Here is a 25,425-nt window from a genome sequence, read left to right on the forward strand (position 1 = left end):
TAGTGATTTATCCGGCGGATAGCGCTATCCATCTTTTGAACAACTAGGGTTAGGGCAAGACTTGAGCCGAAATCAAACAAGTTTTTCTTTCAGCCTGGCGAAGAATATAATTATCTCCAATAAAGAGATTTAGCATCACGTATAAGAGAAACGACAAACTTTAAACGTCGGCTTGACGTTTCAAGTAAAATGGAGTGAAGCTTCTGACTGAAGCTTCGTCATGGTGACCCACGGCAACTCGGAATGGACTCTGTTCATCTCAAGTATTTCGCTAACAAACTTAAACAAAAAACTCGCAGTCTTTTTATACAAACGTTATTTGTATAAAAAGACGCAATATAAAATGAGACTCCTTACCTGTCAACAGTGGGTCAACGTCAAGGTGAGTTCATGAGGAAATTTTGCGGTAAGGAGTCAGTTATGAACGATCTATAACCATGGCTCCTAATTTTTCCTTGTTTGGCTCACTGATAAATAGTTTTGGGGTTCTTTTTATCAATAAACAACTTGTTATGTAGAAGAAAAACGAGAAGAAAATTCCACGTCTACGGCAAACGGGCGTAGAAACGGCAAGCGGCAACCGGCAAACGCGAAAAATGGCGGGAAAATCATGGTGTTGTCGTTTCACGTAAACAAGATGCTAATCTGTCTAATGACACGTTTGAATGTTTTCTGGCGCTTTGATACATTTCATGCCTCGTGCACTTTTTGTCGCTTACACGATTTCCTGTGCTTTGCAACGCAAGCAAAAGCACAAGCAACATGCGCAGATGCAGTAGCGTTTGATAATTGATACCTTTTGTGAGAACAAAAGACATTAGTTAACAACAAGTGCATGCGCTTGCGCATGCTTATGCTTATGCTTGAGTGGGAAAGATCTCATGGATATACCCACCACGAGTCCCCTAGATTAAACTCTCATTTTACACATTAAGTCTAAGTGCCCATTTCAGTGATTAGGTCTAAACTTTCGTTTATCTTATTGCTATAGCAATTTAGTTCTAGAAACTGAATTAGAATGGTTATTATTTTAGAGTTTATGGTTGGTGTGTATATCCATGAGATCCTTACTGTTTTTGCGTTGTACGTGTAAACCAGTCTTAACACGTGCTTGGGAGTGCTTGGGTATTCGGTTAAACTCATTCTTTTCATCGATTAAAGCTTGACGCGTTGCTCTGTTTCATTTTTAATTACGCCCAGGATGGCGTTTTGAGTCAAGAAGAAATGCTGAATCACATGCAACTATTCACTGCGGGACATCAAGGCTATCAGTCACAGGCAAAGATTAAGGAAGAACTGTAAAGACATGGCGATGTTTCTCGTGACGTCACGCATTGTTAATAATATGCCAACCAGAGCCTACTTGGCTGTTGAAACAATCACTTCTTTTGTTCCGTAGTTGGAAAATTTGAATATCAAAGGAAATGTGACGTCAATGTTTGTAAACAAGAAATTTCGCTATTAGCACTGAAGATAATGAGCTGAAAGAACAACTGTGCTTCTTCATCATTTCACCAACAAATTTGAGATAAGAAAATTGCAAACGCCAACCTTGGAATTCAGCTTCATTGCCATGAATAAAGTTAAATGTTGTCTGCTTAGATATTTACCTTTAAGGGAAAAAATTGTTGAGGTGACCCGTGCTCTATTTTGCCCGCCAAGTGATTTTCTATTGACCGTGCAAATTATGGACTATTTATAAGAGCTGGAATAACCATTATTACTTTGAATCTTATCTGTGAGTACTTAGTGCCAAGACAAGAATCATTTGTTTGTTTTTTGTTTGTTTTATATTTTGTCACCTCAGAAGTGATTTTCGTGACATGACTCAGCGACCAACTCGGGGATGAAAAAAGGAATATCGTACTTCAGCCGATAGAAGATTGATCTCCGAACTAGAAAACAATGAAAATCATTCTTGTTCCAAATGGCTTGTCATCCATTATCAACTAATGTACTGGTATTTTTGGAAGTCGTCTTTCACTCCCGCTGTGGTTGAATTTAACCAGTTTGACGTTTTATGCAAGCTCAAATGAGAAATTAATTATGTTGCTTGATGGGTTAAAGCATTGTTTTCCCAATGAATGGATATTGGAATTCATCATCCTCTGAGATTACTTTCGTACCTACGTAAAGGATAGAGGTCCGTGGGTCTTCCGTCCATTTGATTTCCATGAAAAATGGAAAATGAAAAAAATGGATTTTGTATTTTTAATGTTTCATTTGTTTTTACCAAGGACGTTGAGAATAGAATTCCAACAAACACAAACATGAAAACCATGGTTTCTTATTGAATAAAAATAAAAAATGACAATACAAATCTTTAATTTTTGTTTGCAAAGGAAGAAAGAAGAATTGAATAGCAGCCAATCGATTTGAAATCATTCTTTTTCAGAACCTTTCCAATCGGGGTCTAATTCTTTGATTTTTCAAGGAAGGGGCTTTCAAGATGGAGGAAATGATCCATGCAGTAAATATCCGATCAATTTTCAATTTTCCTCTGTCGATGGTCAAATAAAAATGAAAAATTGACAAACTCTTCCGCACCATGGGACGGACAAGTCGAGACCTCAACTAACAGGGCTGCGGTTGGGAGAAGTCACGCAACCCTTGGAGGGGAGGAGAGTTGAGTTATGGCGGCTACAAGGTTTCGCCTTTAATCTTTACTGGGAGTCGTATTTTTATTTCCTCGCCACAAATGTCAAACCTATATGGTTCCCTGCATATTCAGACGTTTTCAACGACTTGGACCTCCACTAGGCTGCCTTTTGAAAGGCCAAAAATTCACATGCGCTCATGCATTTGCATTTGCTCGAAGTAGTATTTGTATGGATCGAAATACATCAAATAAAGGAACTTTTCCACAATGAGACGACAACAAAATGTTTGAAATCGCAGGAAAATTAACGCTACCGAGCTGAAATAATGGTTTGCAGTCAAGGCTGCCCCTTGAATAAGCTTATAAAAAAACACAACGATACAGGTAAATCAGCACTCTTTCTTTCCAAACTCGTAGGTTTTTATTTTTCATTTGTTTTCAAGAATCAGGGCTCGACATTGCGACTCACTGGTCGCCAATGCGACCAAAAATCAAGCGTTGGCGACTAGATTTTTAGAGCTAGTCGCCAGTGGGCGACTAACCCTCACCTTTTTCCTTCATCCTTTTAACCTCAAAGGCAAATCAACCGTAGTTTTGGATAAAATGCACAATTTATGCGCACAGAAATAACAAAACAAACCCACGACTCTTCTGGCTCTTCGATCTCCATGTTTCATAATCGAGCGCCATGTTTGATTCAGCAGCTGGTATTGCGGGCGCACTAAACAACAGGTGCAATCATTGAGGCGTGAAGTTCACAACGAAGCCTTGGCTTTTTAGCGCTGAAAATATGGAAAACTGGTGATTGTTTATGTTCAGGTTCGTCTATTTATGTAAGCTATAGACTCGATGTTACATGGAAACTTAACAAAAGCACAGGAAACATGACTAAAGCTGCTTTCACATTGATTATTTACCTCGTAATGCGTAATGATATGTTTTACGAGCCCTGGCTTCCTTTTAAGTTTTAGTATCTCAGTCTTAGAAGCTTAAGTGTACCTAAACTTAGGACTATGAAGAAGATTGCATGTGTACATGATCATCAGAAAAATGAAGAAAAAAATATCAGTGAAAATAATGGTGACTAAAAGTTAAGATCTGGCGACCAAAATTTTTGGATCAGGCGCCAATTGGCGCCTTACTAAAAATGTTAATTTCGAGCCCTGAGAATACATTTTCACATGTATAAAGCTGTTCAAAGCACTGAATTTAAACACACCATGGATCACACCCTCACAAGCTAAGCTGGTAAAATTATAATTGTGTCATATATATTTTCCTTTCATCCTATAGGAAAAACCTGAGCAGTACTTAATAATAAGGGATGTAATTTCACGGAGGATACAGTGAAACATGAGGATAAAGTCAAACAGCCGGCTGAAATTTGCAGCTATGAGCAATACTCATAAGTGAGGTCTCGGAATAACTGAATTGCATTTTGAAACAATGTTGGATTTCCATTTACTACATTTTCAAACACAGTGAGAAAATCAGGAAAATGTGAATGGAAGTGCTGCCTTCTTGCCGAACTTTGGCATCCATCACAAGACAATGGGTCTATACCAAATTCTGGCCAGGTTGTCAATTGCCCCCCACTTCCTTCAAATAACTGAACAGCCACCGCTGTTGTTGGAACAACATCTGGTGTCACTTTAACTGTCTTGTCCATAGCTGCTTGCATATTGTTTGGATGTACCCTCTGTTCTATTATAATGCAGAGAAAATATGAATATACGGGTAGCTAGTGATTTAAGAACATGGTGATAGAGTGATTTTGCTTGACCCCTGAAACAGAGAATTTAAAAATGAGACAAGAGGTACTTACCTTGAAGTGTAATTGTAATTCTCTGAAGATGCATGTAGTATTATGGGATAAATTTGCATTCCTTTGTAATGCTAATGTCAGCAGCCACACTTCAAAGCATGTTATTATTATGCAAATGAGTCGAGTATAAATGGCTCATGCAAGGCAAGTAAGCCATTCTTCGTGTGCCAAGTGTATGGCGACGATCCAACAATAAATGGGTGGGTAAAAAGTCTCACAGACAGGTTATGCAAAGTTATCCCATAATACTACATGCATCTTCAGAGAATTACAATTACACTTCAAGGTAAGTACCTCTTGTCTCATTTTTAAATTCTCTGTTTCACGGGTGAAGTAAAATCACTCTATAACCAGGTTCTTAAATTACTAGCTACAAGTATGTTCATATTCTCTCTGCATTATAATAGAACAGAGAGTACATCCAAACAATATGCAAGCAGACAGTTAAGGTGACACCAGATGTTGTTCCAACAACAGCTGTGGCTGTTCAGTTATTTGAAGGAAGTGGGGGGCAATTGACAACCTGGCCAGAATTTGGTATAGACCCATTGTCTTGTGATGGATCGGATGCCAAAGTTCAGCCAGAACGAAACACTTCCATTCACATTTTCCTGATTTTCTCACTGTGTTTCAAAATGTAGTAAATGGAAATCCAACATTGTTTCAAACTGCAATTCAGTTATTCCGAGACCTGACTTATGAGTATTGCTCATAGCTGCAAATTTCAGCCAGTTGTTTGACTTTACCTCATGTTTCACTGTATCCTCCGTGAAATCACATCCCTTATTATTGAGTACTGCTCAGGTTGAAAGGAAAATATATATGACACAATTATAATTTTACCAGCTTAGCTTGTGATGGTGTGATCCCTGGATGTGTTTAAATTCAGTGCTTTGAACAGCTTTATACATGTGAAAATGTATTCTTGAAAACAAATGAAAAATAAAAACCTACGAGTTTGGAAAGAAAGAGTGCTGATTTACCTGTATCGTTGTGTTTTTTTATAAGCTTATTCAAGGGGCAGTCTTGACTGCAAACCATTATTTCGGCTCGGTAGCGTTAATTTTCCTGCGATTTCAAACATTTTGTTGTCGTCTCATTGTGGGAAAGTTCCTTTATTTGATGTATTTCGATCCATACAAATACTACTTCGAGCAAATGCAAATATCACGTACCTGGCGCATGTGAATTTTTGGCCTTTCAAAAGGCAGCCTAGTGGAAGTCCAAGTCGTTGAAAACGTCTGAATATGCAGAGAACCATAGAGGTTTGACATTTGTGGCGAGGAAATAAAAATACGACTCCCAGTAAAGATTAAAGGCGAAACCTTGTAGCCGCCATAACTCAACTCTCCTCCCTTCCAAGGGTTGTGTGACTTCTCCCAACCGCAGCCCTGTTGTCCGTCCCATGGTGCGGAAGAGTTTGTCAATTTTTCATTTTTATTTGATCATCGACAGAGGAAAATTGAAAATTGATCGGATATTTACTGCATGGATCATTTCCTCCATTTTGAAAGCCCCTTCCTTGAAAAATCAAAGAATTAGACCCCGATTGGAAAGGTTCTGAAAAAGAATGATTTCAAATCGAGTGGCTGCTATTCAATTCTTCTTTCTTCCTTTGCAAACAAAAATTAAAGATTTGTATTGTCATTTTTAATTTTTATTCAATAAGAAACCATGGTTTTCATGTTTGTGTTTGTTGGAATTCTATTCTCAACGTTCCTTGGTAAAAACAAATGAAACATTAAAAATACAAAATCCATTTTTTTCATTTTCCATTTTTCATGGAAATCAAATGGACGGAAGACCCACGGACCGATAGACCTCAATATAACGGCTACAAAATGCTGCGGAATAACGGAAACTTGTAGAAAAGGAAAATACGGTTTCCTTTCTTCTACACGGGCGTGATTCAGCCTTATGACGCAACTTGAGGTTTTTCCGGTTTGTATTCCTCATATTCTTGTTGTCATTTGACGACATTGAATAAATTTCCACGGTAGAATGCACTTCAGCTAATACTTTCGTCGACGTGGCTGAACACGAATGATTGTTGAATAACTCTAAATTTTGGTTGTTGTTGTTCGCCTAACAGAATAGCTTATCCTTTCACGACTGAAGCAGACTGAATTGGGTATACGTTAAAAAAATGTTTCGTGATTTGGTGGCAGTTTTTGTATTAGTTATTTGTCTTAATATTTTACAAGTATTTGCACCTTGTCCGTTCGGAAACAACCCAGCAATGCCAAAGCAACCAGGTTCCGAAGCGAGGATTGAGATATCCCCTGAAAAACGACAGAAGTATGCAGAGGAGCTAATGAAAGAAAGAATAAGGTAATGATTGGAATTTTGTCTCATGTGTTGTCTGTGTTAGTTTTTGTAGAAGCTAAAGGAGCGAAACCAGATGTAATAAACAACTAGTTGCATGATAGATGATTTGTTGTCTATATGAAAGCCGACTGGCGATTTAGCTAGTAATGTTCGAATCATTTGCTGTTATCCGTGCGCGTTCTTCTCTGTCGATTAAACAATTCTTTTTTCGATCATGCTACAGAGTAATGATTAACTCGACGGACACGGATGGTGATGGCAAAGCAACTGTAGACGAGCTTGCTGTCTGGACCCTGCAGTCGATAAAATCTAATCATGATGAAGAGGCTAGTCAACGACTGAAGAATATGGACAAGAACGGAGACCGCAAAGTTTCCCTTGAAGAATACTTGCAAAGTGCACAGAAAATTGAAGGAGGTCAGTAAAGCAGTCCTTGTGCACAACCATTCAAATGGAAACGATTGGTGTATTTTCATGCAAATCAAACTCATTATCATCTGAATGGTTTAGCATCAAGACTCGTTTTGAACCAGAGACAAACAGCAACTCGGAAACGGCTTGGGGTGACACTGCTCTGGGCGCTTTGAGAGGCCTGGGCAACTGTGCGAGAACTTATTCACTTACGTGACCAGCGGTCATGTTTTCTTTTAAAGAAGGGCGTGTTTACTAAGAATGAATTCCAATTTCGAAGAAATGATCTGGGACAACAATGAAGCCTAAGTTTTTTCTTTTAGGGAAACCACTGATATGTCCCCTTTACTGTCACGTGCATGAGTTAGCCAAACCCAGCGATTGAAAATTCGCAAAAAGCCGATAGAAAATAACGTTTTCATGATAAAAATAATAAGAATAAATAAAAATAATAATAATAATAATAATAATAATCTTTATTAATAGCGCGCTCAATATTCGTCGTACGCACTCAACAGATATCCTGCGATATATGTTATTTTGTGTGTCGCGGAGAAAAATAGCAACTTTTCCAGCTTTTTTTCCAATAAACGTAGAAAAGTGTGCTTTGTCATCAATGTGTTGAATAATAAAACCATTATCCTGCTCAATCTTCCGGAATATCGCCTGATCGATATTCTGTGCGATTTCGCAAGATAATTGTTAATTATTCACCTCCGAGCAAAGAGCGCGGGATTTGCGCTCCAAAGACGATCCCCAAGGTCCTTTTGAGGCTTTTCTTAACTAGATTTCCTGGACTAAGCTCTTACTGGTGTTTTTCTGTTTTCACGGCTACCATAGACAATCCAGAGAGAAGATTTAATCAAGCGGATGAAGATCATGATGGCAAGCTGACGAGAGAAGAAGTTCGTTCCATGTTTCGCCCAGAAGATAGCCCACACATGTTTGATGTTGTTGCTGAGGTATAGTAACATTAAGTAAAGTACGATCGTCCGGGTGAATGTAGTCCTGAGAAGGACTGTTTGAGATGACATTGACTGGCGTTTCGACAACCTTCCGCTCAGGTTGTCGAAACGTCAGTCAATGTCATCTCAAACAGTCCTTCTCAGGACTACACTCACCCGGACGATCGTACTTTACTTAATGATATGACTCCTGGGTTCAAACCATTTACAGAGGTATAGTAACTTCTTTCCTTTTTAACAGCAATTAGAAGGGGCCGATGTAAGTGGGATCCGTTGACTTACCTCATCCTGTCTTGGATTTACTTATTCCTTACTAGTCGGATGTACCCTTTTTCGTTATGTTACTTTGAAAAAAGCTGGATCTAACCAAGTTATTCCAGTTCAGTTATGAAAATACTCCGTTCAATGCAGGGAAATACAATGCGCTGTTTATTGACATCTTTAACATTTTTATTTTATCAGGAATATTTGCAGAAGGGGGATAGTGACAAAGATGGATTTATAGCGCTTGATGAGTATAAAAGTAAGACCGCTCACACCCACGTGTGAAACAAATACTAACACTAAGAAAACGACACCAACCCTATTTTGTCGGGTCATCAAACAAATTGATGCGCGATTCACATTGGTTCGCAACCGTTGAACAACGCTAAAAAATTGGTACTTTTGCGAAGCGCTTCGAGAAGATTGATCCATTTGACAAACGCTGGAAAAAATGCATCCCATAATTGCTTGCATACCAGTTTGCACAATGAAACATGCAATTGTTGCTAACAGCGGGAGAATTTCCAACTCGTGCCAACGCTGGAAAATATGCAAAAGACCCAAAGACTAGTAAAAAAAAAAGATTAAAGTATTAGTCTAAGGATGAATAAAGCACCAAAAAGGACTGAAGGAACAGAAATGAACGGGGGTATGAGACCGCATCATTTTAACTGAAAGACTAATCTCTCACTAACCGAGCGCGAAGGCCGTACTGGGGAATATTGGTCCGAGGTCGTGGCAGTACGTAAGGACCGAGCATAGCGAGGTCCGTAAAAAAACGGCTTAGAACCAATATTTCCCCAGTACGGCGCGAGCAAGTGAAGTTAGTAAGTTGTTTGTTATATGGCATCGTTTTTATGAACGATTGGACACTTCTCCGCTTGGCGAATGTTCGTAACCGTCGTCTTCCATCAGCGAACTTTGAACGGTAACCTTTTTTATGTAAAATTAAATTTGTACTGTTATGATGAAAAAACTTTGTGTTTCGCCCAACTTAAATTTCCCGAGGGAGAGAAAAAATACGGAAACGGACCGTTTCCTCCATGGTAATGGTCCGTACTAAGAAATCTCGAAAGAAGACCCAGCCAATCAGATTGCTGCATTCAGCATGAGAATTACTTGCGTCATAATAAAGTTGTGTATTTTCCTTACAAGTCCACGTGCTTTTCTTTTTTGTAGATAATGTGATGAAGAGCACCCGTGAAAATGAAAAAGTAGCCAAAGATTTTTTTGCTCGACAAGATAAAGATCAAGATGGAAAAATCAGCAAAGTGAGTTATCCGTCGGATTTGCACGAACTGAAACGAACGGTGTTTATCTTACTTTTCCATTGCGGCACTTGATTTGAAACAACTCAAGCAAACATCCCATCGTTTTGGTTCTTGTCCTTTGTTTTTCAGGAAGAAATAAAAGAATGGCTGTCATCAGTGAACTCAGCTGCTATAGCCAGAAAAGAGACAGAGAATCTTGTAGATAATGCTGACGATAATAAGGTAAAGGGAAGACATTTGTATTCAAACTGCACTTAAACAACAATAAGTAACGTCTCCGATATCTCTGCTATAATGTTAGGGAAAGCTTACGCAATGACGCACAAGGTAAACGGCATTTTGAACGCCACCAAAGAATAGGTTTAAGTAGTGTGAACAATGAATTGAGACTAACGCGAAATTGACTTTTGGGAATAACATCCACACAGCCGTCGTTTTTCCTTGGTTGGTAAGATACCTCAACACAGAGTTGAGATTGGCTTCATGAACATGACTTCATTAGCGCCATTTGAGAGTTGTTGCTGTTTTTTTTTTTTTTGTAGCGAAACGAAAGCTGACGAATGAAGTTGACCTTTGTACTGGATATAAAGTTACTATAACAAGGTTTTGGCCAGAACTCTAGCCCTGTTTAAGTTACATCAAGATGGAGGAGAGGCCACATAGTTCCTTGCTCCACCCTCCTACCCGGTTGAGGATCGTATTTTTCCATCCATTGGGTAAATCGCCCCTTCCCCCCCCCCCCCAATACGAGGAGGGTTGGGGGGGTGGGGGTGGCTTGTTTTCTTAACTTTCTATCCACGACAAAGGTCATCATCATCATCATCATCATCTTTATTTATACACGGTACAAACATCGGGTATCTATATAAATATTACTATCTATGTAATAAAAGATAAGAAAACATTCTACGCATCACTAAAAACTATTTATTACATAGACACTGATGAAATACTAGGATTTCTCCTTTTACTAAAAAATCATATCTTCACCGCGCGCAGTGAACATATTTTTATCTTTCACATGTAAGAATACAGGTGTCGTCATGGTAACGAACACGATTGGCCAATAAAACGCGAGCTTTCCCCTTCATTGTACGATACTTTTGGGCTTTAATATAATTCTTCTCAACTCCATTGACATTTTTATTGCAAAATTTTACATTATTATGATTTGTGTTTCATAACTTTCATATCTTGTTTGGTGACCACTTTTTCGTCATCTCAGTTTTAAATCTGGACATTTCGTGAGATACTTTCAGCACGAGAAGATGAAATTCGTACCCCAAGCGATCATGTAATATCCTCTATATACAAATACAACCTTCTTAATTCAGAATATTACTAAGAGAATAAAATTAAAACCTGTTTTTCATGAATGCCGTGTCGGAATTAATTAACAACCGTCGAAAGCTACTAGTCAGAGATGTTGTTGTCTAACAACTGATGGCAGACTGTTCCAAAGGACTGCACCACTGTAACTAAAGCTGTTTTTATAATAGTTAGTGCGTGGTAAGGGAACAGCAAGCTTATTCTCAAAATCACGTAAATTGTAAGAAGTAACCATATCACTCGGTAGTATGAATTTTGAAGACAAATAATATTGACCATCTCTGTTTTTAATTTTTTGACGTCGAGTTTCTAACTTGTCCCATCCCAACTTTTTTATTAGTTGGATGGGATCAGCATCGTAACTAGAATGAGTAAAGATACGAGCCGCGCGATTTTGGAGTTTCTGTAATTTGTCAGATAAATAGGGAGCTTAAGCACGCGCGTTTTTGAGACGCGGACGGCAACCGGAAGTGAGCTGTTTTCCCTTTTAACTTGTCTTCACACAACCACATTTACATTGCTAAGTATCTTTTCTCCATTAGAGATGATTAATATAAAAATCTGGGAGACACCACTGCCCTGGCGTGCGAAATGCTCTCTTCCGGTTGCCGTCCGCGTCTCAAAAACGCGCGTGCTTAAGCTCTCTAATGTTTTGCCACAGCTACCCCATACAACACTACAATAGTCGAAGTGCGATTGAACTTGTGATAGATGTCTATGCAGGGATGCAGGTGGCACACAGTGGCCCTTTCGTTTAATAGATCCAATACCAGAAGAGATCTTTTTCGATATTGCATTGACATTATTTCTCCATGTTAAATTTTCGTCGGTTGATACACCAAGAGACTTGGTGAAATCCACTCTGCCGGTTGTGCATTCAGTTATTTCTAAACTTTAACTTTCTTTGCATGATAACTTTGGAAATTGTTTTTGTTCCTTTTTCTACACAGGACGGTGCGTTGTCTGAGGAGGAAGCACTGAATCACATTGACCTATTTTCTCCTAACCGAAAGAACCCAAAAAGGTCTGACCAACAAAAGTCTAAGGATGAACTGTGACTGTACAGTTCAGCGATACAAATATTTTCTGTAAAAGTATAGCTCTTCATAATAAATTGGGGTAATTCCCTCATATTTTGACTTGTGATTTTTTTTGTTCGTGTTTGTTTTCCTTGGTATCATGATAGAAGTGGATGCGATGGTAGTGGTAGTGGTCGTTTTCATGATGTTGATAGCACTCAACATCTTTAACAAATACAAGGAAGGGTTACGTTTTTGCAAACGTTGGCCGTGTAGCACTTATATGTCAACAGACTTAACTATTAGAGGGTAATGTGAAGTACTAGTTTTCTACCCATGTGAACCATGAACCTCTGTCCTTGTGTGGGCCCATTCCACACTCACATGGGTAGAAAACTAGCACTTCACATAACCCTCTAATAGTTAAGTCTGTTGAAATATAAGTGCTACACCAACGTTTGCAAAAACGTAACACTTCTTTGTACTTGTACATATTCATTGCCGTGAAATTGACGTCTCAAATTTCCATAACCTGCCCCCGTCTGACCTTGTAGCTCAGTCGGTAGAGCAGCGGTGATCTAACCCGAAGGTGGTCAGAGTTTTTTCTCTGTCCTTGTGTGGACCCATTTCCATTGCTCACGTGGTTCACATGGGTAGAAAACTTCCACTTCACATTACCCTCTAATGGTTATATCTTTAACAAATATCCCACATTTAGTCGCTATTACAGTTTAAGAAGACAACTCGTCGCTTGGTCTTTCCCAAATTAGACATACGAAGGATGAATTTCCAAACGTAGGAAACGAGTCTAAAACGAGTCTCCAGTCTTGACCGGAACTTGGAATTAGAATCGCGGCACACGGTACCCAGAGAGTTTTTTGCAGACAAGTAAGTTGGCCCTATTCAGAGGGTAGCGCAGCCCTAAATATTGTGGTGCTTTAAACCTCCCGGAGAAAGGGAAAGATATGAGGCAGCAGTGCTTGTCTCAGAAGGTCCGTGTCTCGACCACCTGACCACATCCGTTGTCGTGCAATTCTGTCATTCAATGAAGTCATTGCTGGAACAAAATGTTCAGCCAAAAATGGCGATATTGTAAGCGCGAGCTTAAGTAGGCGCGTTTTTGAGACGCGGACGGCAACCGGAAGAGAACATTTCGCGTGCCACGGTGGTGGGGTCTCCCACATTTTTATACCAATCATCTCTTATGGAGAAAAGATACTTAGCAATGTAAATGTGATTGTGTGAAGACAAGTTAACGGGGAAAACAGCTTACTTCCGGCTGCCGTTCGCCGCTCCCCATTCTGCGCGCAGCTTTTGCCTCTCGCGCAGCTACGCAGGCTGAAGCCAAGGAAGTTAAACTTAAATGGAGTGCCTTTTTCCTTGTTCAATATCCCGTTTTTTGATACGTTTGCATTTTTTCCACACCTAAAAGAATTGACGTCATAATCCTTACGTGCAGATTAAAACCAATTGATGCGTAACAACGCGCAGGCAAAAATCACTAGCGACGCTTGATCAGTTAACCCATGATATTACATTTCAAGTTTTCATTAACACGAGAAAATATACAATCCACCAGATACGAAAAAACTTACACGAAAACACGAGAAAACTTACTGTCCACCGGGCTTAATAATACGATTGCTTTTTAAACAAGCGATTTCATGAGAATTACAACGACACTGAAATAACCGACATCATTTATTTTTGTTGTGTTCTCAACCGTGACATCTATCCCTGACACACAGCATTTGAAAACAACGGAAAATTATGGTTAGGGAATGGTTTTAGATAGTCTAAGGTGAAGTTCTCTCTTGAAATGTTAGAGTTTGACCTTTTGAACGATTTATCACGATTTTCGGTTTTTCCGTTTCGCTTTTAGCATGATATTATTTATGCTCTTTTTGATTTCGTGCATGCAGTATTTGGTGTTTAGTTTACATACGTCACAGCGTTGCCTCTGAAGAAATGTTAGGGTAGAATGCGCACCAACCAATATTGAAAGCAACGTGGCTTAAGACGAAAGGAAGAGATTAGAAATATAAAACTTCTTGTTTGCGGATCATTTATAGTGACTCAGGATAAAGTTTTCGAGGCATTTGTGCTTCCTTACATATCTTTAAAAGCGACATCGATACAACAATGTCGCGTCCACTGGTGCTGTTCTGTTTCGCATCGTTATGTATGTGCGTTTTAAAAGTTCAAGCTGGCGAGGAGCACGTTGAAAATGATAAGCATAACGCAGAATTTGATCAAACAGCTTTCCTTGGGCAAGAAGAGGCAGCGCGATGGAAGAAATTGCCTACTTATGAAGTGAAACAAAAGCTGAAGTAAGTGAATATGAAATTCTTTCAAGATCTTTTCATTTTATTGCCACTTTAAAGTGCAAATGACACAAAATTTTTTATTAGCTTGTTTAAAATAGCTTTCAAAATGATGAAGAACGGCGTTTATTTTATGGTGATAGCTCTCTTGGTTGCCGAGTTATTCAAGATTTTGATTTATGCAAATTAGACGACTTGTGACGTCACATAGTGGACACAAAATGATGTAAAATCACAAAAAATGGAATATCTCTGAAGACCAAAAATAAGACACAAACAGCAGTGATAAACATATCGAACTTTTTCATTTTGATAATGACTTGACGTTTCGTATGTGCTCTACATACATTTTCAAAAGTAACCGTTGAAATTTAAAACAGCTATTTATATATAACAAATCGGATGAGGGGACTGGAACCTAGATTAAGCAAATACTTAACAGTAAAATATATAATAATAATAATAATAATTATAATAATAATAATAATAATAATAATAAAAACAGAAAAGATTAATAAAGCATCAGCTTTTCACTTCCGACGTTGACGTTGAAAGCTGGCTCAAGTCAACGTCAAAGTCAAGTCAACGTCAACGTCGGAAGTGAAAAGCTGATGCTTCATTAATCTTTTCTGTTTTTATTATTATTATTATTATTATTATAGTTATTATTATTATTATTATATATTTTACTGTTAAGTATTTGCTTAATCTAGGTTCCAGTCCCCTCATCCGATTTGTTATATATAAATAGCTGTTTTAAATTTCAACGGTTACTTTTGAAAATGTATGTAGAGCACATACGAAACGTCAAGTCATTATCAAAATGAAAAAGTTCAATATGTTTATCACTGCTGTTTGTGTCTTATTTTTGATCAAACTACGATGGCCCAAGAACAAAAGTATCTCTGAAGACGTTTTCTGTATACTCATTACAAAGTTCCCTGATACGGCCCACTATGACGTTTCCATAGCAACGCAATGGGCTCCAGGCCCTCCCCATCCAAAGGGTAAATTCAGAGTTTCCTTTCCCAATAAGGGTTATTTGCTCTTGATGTTCATTCAGTGGATGTGAGCGAATATGGACATTACACAGCATAAGCATAAGGAAGTCTGTTAGACTCTGGAGCAACAAAGGCATTTTTCATTTCAGGAAGGTAGAGGTCTGGTAAGGGGTATGTTGCTATGGTGACATCATAATCATTATCGCAATGTGTAGTTTTGGCAGCACATCAACCATGCAAAATTTCAACCCTGCAGACTTACTATTTGCAAAGATATTCCATATTTTATTCACAAGTCCTCTAATTTGCATAAATCTAAATCTTGAATAATTCGGCAACCAATAGTGCTATTACAATAAAGTAAACGCCATTCTTCATCGTATGGAAAGCTTTTTCGAACAAGCTAATAAAAAAATTTGTGTCATATGCACTTTAAGATTGTTTACACCTAACGATGATGCTCTTTTTTATCTTCAACAGACAGCTGTTCCCTAAAATAGACATAAACCACGATAAGAAAGTTTCGGAGGAAGAACTTTATGAGTGGATCGAGCCGCACATGAAGAAACATGTACTCCGACGGACTGATGGGAAAATGAAAGGCATAGACACCAATAACGATGGAAAGGTATCATGGGAAGAGTTTAAAGTATCCAGATATCCACCATCCATAGAGAAGGGTAAGACAAAACTCGCGTGATCTCCTTACAAGTTCGATGTGTTTATCTGGCGGCTTTTGCCTCGTTGACCGCATACAGCATTCAAATGGGTTATTAAAGAAAAAAGCAAACTTATGTTAGTTCTATTCGATTATCTTCACATTGTTTTCAATGGTTAAAAGTTTCAATTAAACTCCATTATGTTTCTTTTAGTGTAAGTCATTACTTTTTCGTGTGAACGTAAATATTTATAAAAACTTTTTAAATTGCCGCTCTTTTCGTCTCTCAATAGGTTTGCATCCGGAAGGACTGAGAAACCTGAGGGAAGTTCAGAATAAAGACAAAAGAAAATTCGATTTTGCTGACAAAGACAAAGATGGACAACTGTTAATGGAGGAGCTTAGTATCCTACTTCACCCAGAGGAATCACATCGAATGATCTCATTTCTCGTCCAGGTGATAATTACGTACGACATGGACTATTATTATTATTGTTGTTGTTGCTAACATGGTAAAAGGTCATTATCTATTACTGGAATATTACTTTGTGTGGTTTGATTACCTATATATGCATTTAATTACACTTATGAATATGCCATCTCAGAGTGCGGAATCGCGTTACTTAGGAACATTTTGTTTCAACAGGAAACCCTGGATATGTTTGATACGAATAAGGATGGTAAAGTTTCCCTCCAAGAATATATGGGTGAGTTGATTAATTCATTAACACGATAAATTCCTCTATTGAGGCCCTCTCAAGGGTTTTGGAGAACAAGAGATCATGGCTTATTTGAACTGGGGAACACAGAAACAAAGACAAAATATTTTACGGAATGTCAAACACTTGAGGAACCAAAAAGCTGAGAACAAGGCTACACAGGCAAATTTTAAAAGGAACAAGAACCTCCCCCACCCCCTCCTGGAAGGGCCAATTTATTCAGTCCATTTCGAATACCGCTTTCGATCAATTTCTTTCCCAGGGATTTCCTCCAAGAGACTCTGGATGGAGAGAACCTTTAAAACGGGTCTAAGCTCCCCTTTCTCTATAATCTTAAAAGTTTTTGCCAACTCCATTTTTGTGATTAAGTCACTCAACACAAGCTTTACTATAAACCATGGTGTTTTTATAAGACCACGTTTGATTGAAGTAGTAGGGCGCATAGTATTACTTCAAGCATAACTCCAGCGCAACGAAACAGAAGCACCGGATCATGGTAAAGAATCTAATAAGCAGTATAAAAATCAACAAAAGCCAAAGAGCACAGTTGATTGAGTGTAATGCTGTTCTTTCTATTTTCAGTATTTCATAAGATTTATTATTTTTCCGTTCTTAATATTATTGTACCATATTAGTTCAGCCGTTACCATATTAGTTCAGTCCGTTATATAATAATTGAAGGAGTTAAAGCTAATAACATCGAAGCTGTCATGACCTTCATTGACTTTAAGAAGGCATTCGACTCAATTCATCGGGGGAAAATGATGCTTATTCTTAAAGCCTACGCGGGATTCCACCTAACCTGTTGCAAGCTCTTGAGAGGATGTATACGAATACAAAGGCCAAAAGTGATTTCACCAGATGGAGAAACAGAGATGTTCGACATCACAACCGATGTACTGCAGGGCGACGCATTAGCTCCTTTCCTGTTTGTAATCGTGCTAGACTATGCTATAAGTAAAGCTATGGCTGTGAAAGAAGAAGAGCTGGGATTTACCATCACCCCTCGAAGATCAAGAAGACACCCTAAAGTAGTTCTTGCTGACTTAGGCTTCGCAGACGACATAGCACTACTGTCGGATGAAATAGCTCATGCTCAGGAACTACTGCAAACACTGGAAAAAGAGTGCAAGAAAGTTGGCCTTGTACTGAATGCAAACAAATCAGTTGCTTATAACATTGATGAACCAACACCATTACATACATCGGATGGCACTGATCTGGAATGGAAGGATGACTTCAAATATTTAGGGTCATGGGTTGATAACTCAGAAAAAGACATCAGCATAAGAAAAGCACAGGCTTGGAGAGCTTTGAATGGTATGACCAAAATATGGAAGTCCAACAAGAGTAAAGATTTGAAAATCAGATTCTTCATAGCCACCATTGAATCAATCTTACTTTATGGGTGCGAGAGCTGGGCTCTGTCAAAAGCACAAGAAAGTCGTTGGATGGAACAAATTACACTAGGATGCTGCGTAAAGCCTTAAAGATCCACTGGAGCAGCCATATACCAAACCAACAACCGTACAGTATGTTGCCCAGTTTCCGGCCACTTTAGTTTGTAATCGCCCTAACTTCTTGTTTATGCACGGAAACTTTCTCATTTTTCTACAAGAGACAGTTCATTTACTTGCCTTTAAAATATATGGAGATCGGCTGCCCACCTCAAGTACTAAAGAAATTATGCTATTTTTTGCAAAACTAGTAAGTTGCCCAGTTTCCGGCCAGCGAGACCAGTTTCCGGCCATCAACAGAAAGCAGAAATTTCATTCAATCCGCTCGACTAAACAGACTTCCAAGGCTATCTCGATGTGGCTTAGCGACTGTATTTTATGGGATTAGAGCAAAATGGTTACTTAGGGGTGTATGGTAGGGTATAGATAGCTGCTAACTATGGGTAGGGTATAAACTTGACAAAGCCGGCGCGATATTCTAGAGGCACGGGCAATTAACACAGCACATCTGAGTTAATAGGTACCTCATTACGCCAAGCTTGCTTGAGCTATGTACATTTCATTCTCGAGTAGTAAGTTATAAAATTTCATTAATTCAAATAAGTTTTAAACAATCTATCTGAGTGCAGATTAGTGGCCGGAAACTGGCGTAGTATGCGAAAATCTTAGCTAGGATTTAGACTTCTGACGTTTGCAAACAGCTAAGTTCTAGCTTATGATGACAGGTCCCTTAATTACTTCCATCTTCAATGTAAATTCTTTCAAAACATTATCAAGCTCCGTGAACTATTTCCTATTAAACGAGTTATTTATTTACGTACGGTAGCTTCGCTGTGCAGTGAAAAGGCCAAAAATTAGCCGGTAAGATTTTACTCACCAGAACAAAATCCCTTCTTGTTCGCTCGTTTCTCAACCAAAAAGCCCGCCTAAACCATCAGTTGATAGCGGACTGAGATGTTCGTTTTTTTCCGACGGATCGCTTCGGTGGACGAAGAGTTGAAATCCCACCGAAAATAACCGACTTTACCTTTTTTTGGCCGGAAACTGGTACCGGCCGGAAACGGGGCAACACACTGTACGGAAAACTACCAGCAGTCAGCAACAAAATCGCCTCCCGTAGACTACAACTAGCGCGACACTGTTTTCGCCATCCAGAGCTAAGCCCCCCGCAGAAATTAGTCCTTTGGGAGCCCACACATGGTCATCGTGGGAGAGGAAGACCGGCCGAGAACTACCTATATTGACAGTCTTAAGAGGGATACTGGGGCATTCGAAGCAAGTGAGATTGCTGCACTGATGGCTAATAAGAGGCTGCGGAATGAAGTAGTGGTTGCCTGCCTTCGGGCGACCAAGTGAGTGAGGGAGTGAGTGAGTGAGTGAGCTATATTTTATTCCTATTCAAAATTGTAACGTTCAGTTAACCTTGTCATTGCTTGTAAAACCCTGATGGGATAAAGGTAGTGCCTTTCAAAATATTGGCTTAAGGTAATATATTCCCTTACTGTTTAATCCTCTTTGATTCTTCAAGCTCCCGTGCAGGATTACACAACTTGCTGACCGGCCAAAGAATTTAAGTTTCGTTTTCTACATGTACCTTACTGACGGCAGATTGTTATGTTGTTTAAATATAATTGAATCTTGTTCAGCGCTGATAAATGTGGTACAAAGACATGGCCAATTGCAACAGGAGTCGTAAAAACTGAATATTTACAAGTGGCTTGAGATGCCGTAATCCGGATCTGAGTGCAGTGTACCCTCAAATGGTCAAATAAGACGTTTTTGTTTTTATTTCAATAGGGAATGAACCTGAGACGAATGAAGTTAAGCTCAAAAGTTTCACGAGGACATTTACCCAAGAGCTAGATAGGGACCGTGACGGCTTCCTTGATCGGGTACGTTTTTCTATGGAAGGATATTCAAGGTGAACCGAGCGTGAACTGAGAGAGTCCACTCGGACCTCCTCCCGAACTTGCACTTACCTCATGTTCGTCCTCGGGACCCGATTTTTCAAAGATCTTACGAAAGCAATTCTCTCGTTTCAGTAAAAAGTTGGAGTTCACACATGTTACTCAAGAGAAAGAAAAGGAAAATAACATCCGAGTATTGTGCCGGGAATTTTAGTACCTAAAAAGTTTTCTGCACATGATAGCACAGATTCTTGTTGAGAACCAATGCTAAAATTAACATAGCAAATGGCCTACTAAACCGCCCTACCTCTCCCCTCCCCCCCTTTCCACCTTCTTAATGCAGGGGCAGTTGGGCCCTCTTCATCTTCAGGCTGACGTTTGTGCAAGTTAAGGACCCTTTTAGGTCGGGCTGAACACAAGAAAACTCCTTGCTGATCTCTCTTTTGTGTCCTGTATTAGAAAGAAATCCAAAAATGGACTCTTCCAGCGACAGAAAGGGACCCTGTTCAGTATGAAGTCGATCATATGATGAAACTTGGCGACGATAATAAGGTTAGTAATCTCGGGTTTGATTGGCACCTGTCTTTTTTCATTATCCCTTAATAAAAAGACGTCAACATGTGTCTGAGTAATTACAAAATGCCTTGTGTTTGATTGTTAGTATTGTTGGGAGCACGGATAACAAGCAAATTAAGATTTCAATGAAAAAGTTAGAAAATATAAATAAATATATATTGTAAATGGGGTAGTTGTCGGCAGTCTTTTCAGAGGAAGTTTACAGCACAAAACGAGTTTCATGTCTTCAGTCTTGAATAAGAGTATCGATATTGAGCATTTCTACCATTTCTTTATACAGGATGGATTTTTAGAAGTTGACGAGCTTGTCAGACATTATCGGGACTTTGCTGGAAGTCGTGTCACCAAATACGGAGAGCTGCTGAAAGACGAATTATAGACAATGTACTCAAGGAAAAGAGTGGCGCTCGTCTGTGAAATGTTTTACATTTTCAACGTCCTATCTTATGTTTCCGGGGAATAAGGTCTATGAAAATTGCGTCTCGTTTGGTTGCCACGATTTCTTTCTACTTTTTCCTCGGCCTCCTATCATTTGCAGTGTCTATTTTTAGTTCCGTGCATATCGTATGTACGAATGAAATGTGTAATATTTACTAGTGTTTGAAAATTGATGGTTCAAGTTAAACTACTTGGAGAATTTTGGGGTATGAAGTTTATTTATTGTTATTTGAAGCCGTCTAACAAATTACCGTCAATTTATTTTTGGGTACTGTTGCTTCTGACGTGATTATTGTCGCTCTTTGGACCAATAAACGAGAGGCGCACTCTTATCGTTTTTTGTGTTTAGTTATGAAATCAGTAAGTTAGTTGGGTGGTACCAGCGCTGACCACGTGACGTGATTTGTGCGAATTGTTGTGTGACATCATGTTGTGTGACCTATTGTCTAAAGAATTGCCGAATTACAAATCTGCCCACACTGTACTCGAATAATCATGAGCAAGGCTGGTTGTACGGCTGAGGCTAGTATATTTTTCCTATCCGATATTTCGTGAAGCAAGGCCTGAGTTCCTCAGGGAGTAATTTATTTTACCGTTACAATTCAAAATACAAACTATAAAGAGCAAACAAAGGTAACGGATATGACACATAAGACACGAATTGATATAACACACACTGTTTTTCTGTAATCTTGTATGTTTCATATCCGTTACATTTGTTTTTTTCTTTATAGCTTGTATTTAACCGTACCTGACGAAAAATTGGATAGAAAAAATACACTAGCTTTAGTCCAATTACAGGACAGCCCATAGTGACGACAGCAATTACACACTTAGCCTTGAAAGGCAGAAATAAACTGCGAAAAGATCCTTGGAAGGTTTTCCTTTGTTTTAAAGCTTAATTGAAAATGTACAAATATCAAGGCTTTGCTTGGCAACAATAAAATCTTAAGTAGAGCAGGAAAAAATGAAGAGAACATTATAAATAAGTTATTCTTCCCACAATGTTTTTTTTGGTTCAGAGTGCACAATGAAAATGTTCACCTTGCTCAGCAACGAGGTTTTTATTGGTTCAAAGTGCAGAGTGGAATGTTTTTAACCTTTGTACTGCAAACATGCTGCAGTGCACTCAGAGCTGCAAATTATCTTTTATTTTAGCTCATTACAGGTCATTAGCTGATTTTAGCTCGGTTTACACTACAGAACATTTTTGGCACGGCTCGGGTGAAATTGGCACAGGTTGCAAAAAAAGGGTTCGGCTCGGATAAAATTTGCAGTGTAAACAACCTGTCCGTACCAAATTTCATCCGTGCCGAACCAAATTTTTTACCCGTGCTGGGACCTTCGGCGAGGTAGTCCGAGCACGGGTGAAAATGGTACGGGTGCTGAGAAAAGCGGTACGGTTCAGATAGAACAAGTAGCGTAAACACTTTAACGGGCCAAGGCTGAGCCCTTAATTCATATAGGCTAGCGTTTTTTTGCGCACAAGATGGCGGCTCATTCCCCATCAAAATCACGCGGACGTTCTTGATTATAGTTGAACTGCGCATGTCTCCAACAGAAGTTACGTGGGCCCAAAAATTTTGGTACGGTATTTTTGGTACGGTAAACATGGTTTAGTGTAAACAAAGTTTGCTGAGCTCGTTTTTGGCACCCGTGCCAATTTCACATGAACCGTGCCAAAAATTTTCTGTAGTGTAAACCGGGCTTAAGCTCAGTTTTTTTCCAAGAACCCAAGTTTTTTAGTTCGCTTGAAAACGAGGTCACCAACTCTCGATCCCTTTCCTCTTTTAAAAAAATATTGAAGACCAAATTAATAAGTAATTAGGAATGATGATCTTCAGTCGTTTCCATATCTTAGACCAAACGCCACTTCTTACTTGAAACAACTGAAACCCGTAGTTCGAGGAGGCCTAATTTTCATAAGCTTCTATAGTTTCTTTTAGGTCTCCTCGCCACTCCCTTTTTTTAACAAGTCTTATGTTTTCTTTTGTATTTTTGTTTTGTGTGGCAAATAAATAACACAATTTTAAAAAACGTAGCGCACTTTTTGCCACAGTGAAAAGAATCGGAAGGAAGTACACGAGCCCGGGTTGTTTTTTACCCCGGGTTGAATCACCGCGGCGGGGAACCCTTTTGCAGTCAAATGTTTATACGCGTTTACATGAAAACAGTAGTCAAACCGGGTCAGCCCCCCTTGCCGGGTAACCCTTCTCAAGACTCGGGTTGACCCGGCTAGAAAGGTTGAAATTTCTTCAATTTCTTCATGTAAACACTAGCGTATCTGACCCGGGATTGTTTGAACATCACTTTTTTTGCGGTTCAGCGTTCTCGCCCATGCGCAGCCTGTACCAAAATGGCTGATAACGTTAACACAAATTGATGATTGTTATGATTGCATGGTTCGTCCGCCATTTTCCTCACTGACAAGTAGTCACCAGCCCTTTCAACCCAGCGAAAGGGAACTGACCCGGGTCAGCAGAGAATTACCCAACCCTCACCCAGCCCGGGCTCATGTAAACGTAATATTCGACGCTGAACTGACCCGGGTCGGTGTCCAACCCGGGCTCGTGTAAAGAGGCCCTTAGGGGGCAGTTGAGCTGTTACCAGCAGGTCTCGAAGGTTAGGAGAGCGTCTGAAAGCCACAACAGGTAGATGTAGGAAAGCATTTTTCCGGCGGTTAGAAGAAAGAAGTAGATCGTAGTGATTTTTTATTACATTGAAGATGGAAGGAAGTGATGGATTATAAGTCGTTATGAAAGGTATGCGTTCAGGTTTATCTGTTTAGGTTGTAGGGTATGTATGCGGGGAATTATGGTCTGTGGCGCGTTGTATTTGTTTAGCAACAAAGTCGCGTTTGTAACCTCGTTTCAGAAATAATGCAGCGTTGCCCCTTAAACTGGTCCACGTGATGGTCTTGTTCTTAGGTAGTCTGGCTGCACGTGGAGAAGTCAGTTGATTTAAACTTCTCCCTTGTTAGTGACGATGATTTAACACTGTATGCGATTTTGTCGAATTTCACTTTTTGAGTCGGGAAAGCAATGTGTTTTGTCGTGTACTGCAATAGTTATGGAGTTGCAGCTTCGAATCACTTTGAAAAAATGGTCTCTTTCACAACTTAGGCTCGATACCCGCCGCTCACTCGAGTTCGGGTATCCGCGGCCTCCCCGAGAAGAGACGGGCTGGACGCGTGAGCGATAGGTTGTGTCTGTGACGTCAATTCAAATATAATTTATGCGAAGTTAATAGTTGCGGGGAAATAGCATTAGAGGCTCTGTCAAAGCGACATGGCTAAAAAGTAGCGACAGTACTTAAAGTGAAATCGCCACAAACGACATCCTTTCTTTAAATTTCCGACAGCAACGGTCACAGCAACGTGGATTCAGACAAGCGACAAGCGACATTCCCCCCCCCCCCCCCCCTTTCCTGGCAGGGCCTCATTAGACATTCCAAAACACTCATTTAACAAATCAGTTATTACATAACTTTGCTTAAAACGTCTGTGCGAAGTTTCCAGATGATGAGAGCTTGATTTTGGGGTTAAATGAGTTATGTGAGTTTGAATTCAACCGGTGAATCATCAGCAAAATCTTCGGTCGCTTCAGCTCTCAGTCGCGCTCATCGGTCCCCTCGTTCTGCCACCCGGCAATAAAGTCAGCTGTAATTTCAATTGGATTTGAAAGCCGTATTTTGACCTTAGCTCCAACTGGAAGATCAGTGAAGTTTCTGAACTCAGGCGGTGGAAAACGACACAATCCCCATTCTCCAGCTTCTCGAACACTTTTCGTTGTCGAAATCGTGGATGTTTCCTACCTTAAAAGCACTGTAAACCTCGAACCGGCCGGGTCAAAGAATACCTTTGCAGCCAAAAAATATAATTTATGCCAGACCGATTTGTGCAGGCGAGTTTCTGATTGGCGGAGATTAACAATGGCTCACCTCATGCGTCCAGCCAAATTGTCCAGCCGTGATTTCGGGAGTGAACGCTGGCTCATTTCCCGAAACCACTCTTGTTAGGTCTTTTGCCAAACCTTTTTTTTTTTACCATAAGCGCATTCCTTGTACGCAACGTGTAGTCATTTCCCTAAGCCTAGTAAAAGCATTAGCATTAGTGTTTTAAACTCTACGTTATTCTATATATGTTATCTTTTTGTCGTAAGCTACGGGAACGATTGTGAATGTAAGCCGTAAGATGCACTGCCTGTTACGAGTGGTCGCATCGTTTTAGTCTGAGAGGGTATGTAATCTTCTACATTACATTGGTCTTCGCCACGGACCGAGAATCAGCAGAAAAGGGCACAGCAGGGAAAACGTATCACTTGCTCATTTTACCT

The 25,425-nt window shown here is 39.5% G+C and overlaps 3 protein-coding genes across 4 annotated transcripts in view; all 3 read left to right on the forward strand.

The window, feature by feature from the left end:
* The window catches only part of LOC137992019 (calumenin-A-like), an 8,131-nt gene extending 6,638 nt beyond the window's left edge, over window positions 1–1,493 (forward strand). For both annotated transcript variants that reach the window (XM_068837066.1, XM_068837067.1), the window contains exon 7: window positions 1,201–1,493. In XM_068837066.1, coding sequence (XP_068693167.1) covers window positions 1,201–1,302 — 102 coding nt within the window. In that variant the 3' untranslated portion in view covers window positions 1,303–1,493. The remainder of the gene's footprint in view (window positions 1–1,200) is intronic.
* A 4,917-nt stretch (window positions 1,494–6,410) lies between these two features.
* On the forward strand, window positions 6,411–12,138 carry LOC137992020 (calumenin-like). Its single transcript, XM_068837068.1, has 7 exons — window positions 6,411–6,755; window positions 6,976–7,169; window positions 8,004–8,125; window positions 8,591–8,651; window positions 9,572–9,663; window positions 9,793–9,885; window positions 11,943–12,138. Exons 1-7 carry the CDS (start codon window positions 6,571–6,573, stop codon window positions 12,048–12,050), a joined length of 855 nt encoding a protein of 284 aa, XP_068693169.1. The 5' UTR covers window positions 6,411–6,570; the 3' UTR covers window positions 12,051–12,138.
* Window positions 12,139–13,751: 1,613 nt separating this feature from the next.
* On the forward strand, window positions 13,752–21,423 carry LOC137992022 (calumenin-like). Its single transcript, XM_068837070.1, has 7 exons — window positions 13,752–14,341; window positions 15,817–16,016; window positions 16,288–16,451; window positions 16,641–16,701; window positions 19,968–20,062; window positions 20,537–20,629; window positions 20,934–21,423. The coding sequence occupies exons 1-7, from the start codon at window positions 14,154–14,156 to the stop codon at window positions 21,030–21,032; spliced, it is 900 nt and encodes a 299-aa protein (XP_068693171.1). The 5' UTR covers window positions 13,752–14,153; the 3' UTR covers window positions 21,033–21,423.
* The last annotated feature ends 4,002 nt before the right edge of the window (window positions 21,424–25,425 follow it).

This window comes from Montipora foliosa, chromosome 2, assembly GCF_036669935.1.
Source record: "Montipora foliosa isolate CH-2021 chromosome 2, ASM3666993v2, whole genome shotgun sequence".
NCBI lineage: Eukaryota > Metazoa > Cnidaria > Anthozoa > Scleractinia > Acroporidae > Montipora > Montipora foliosa.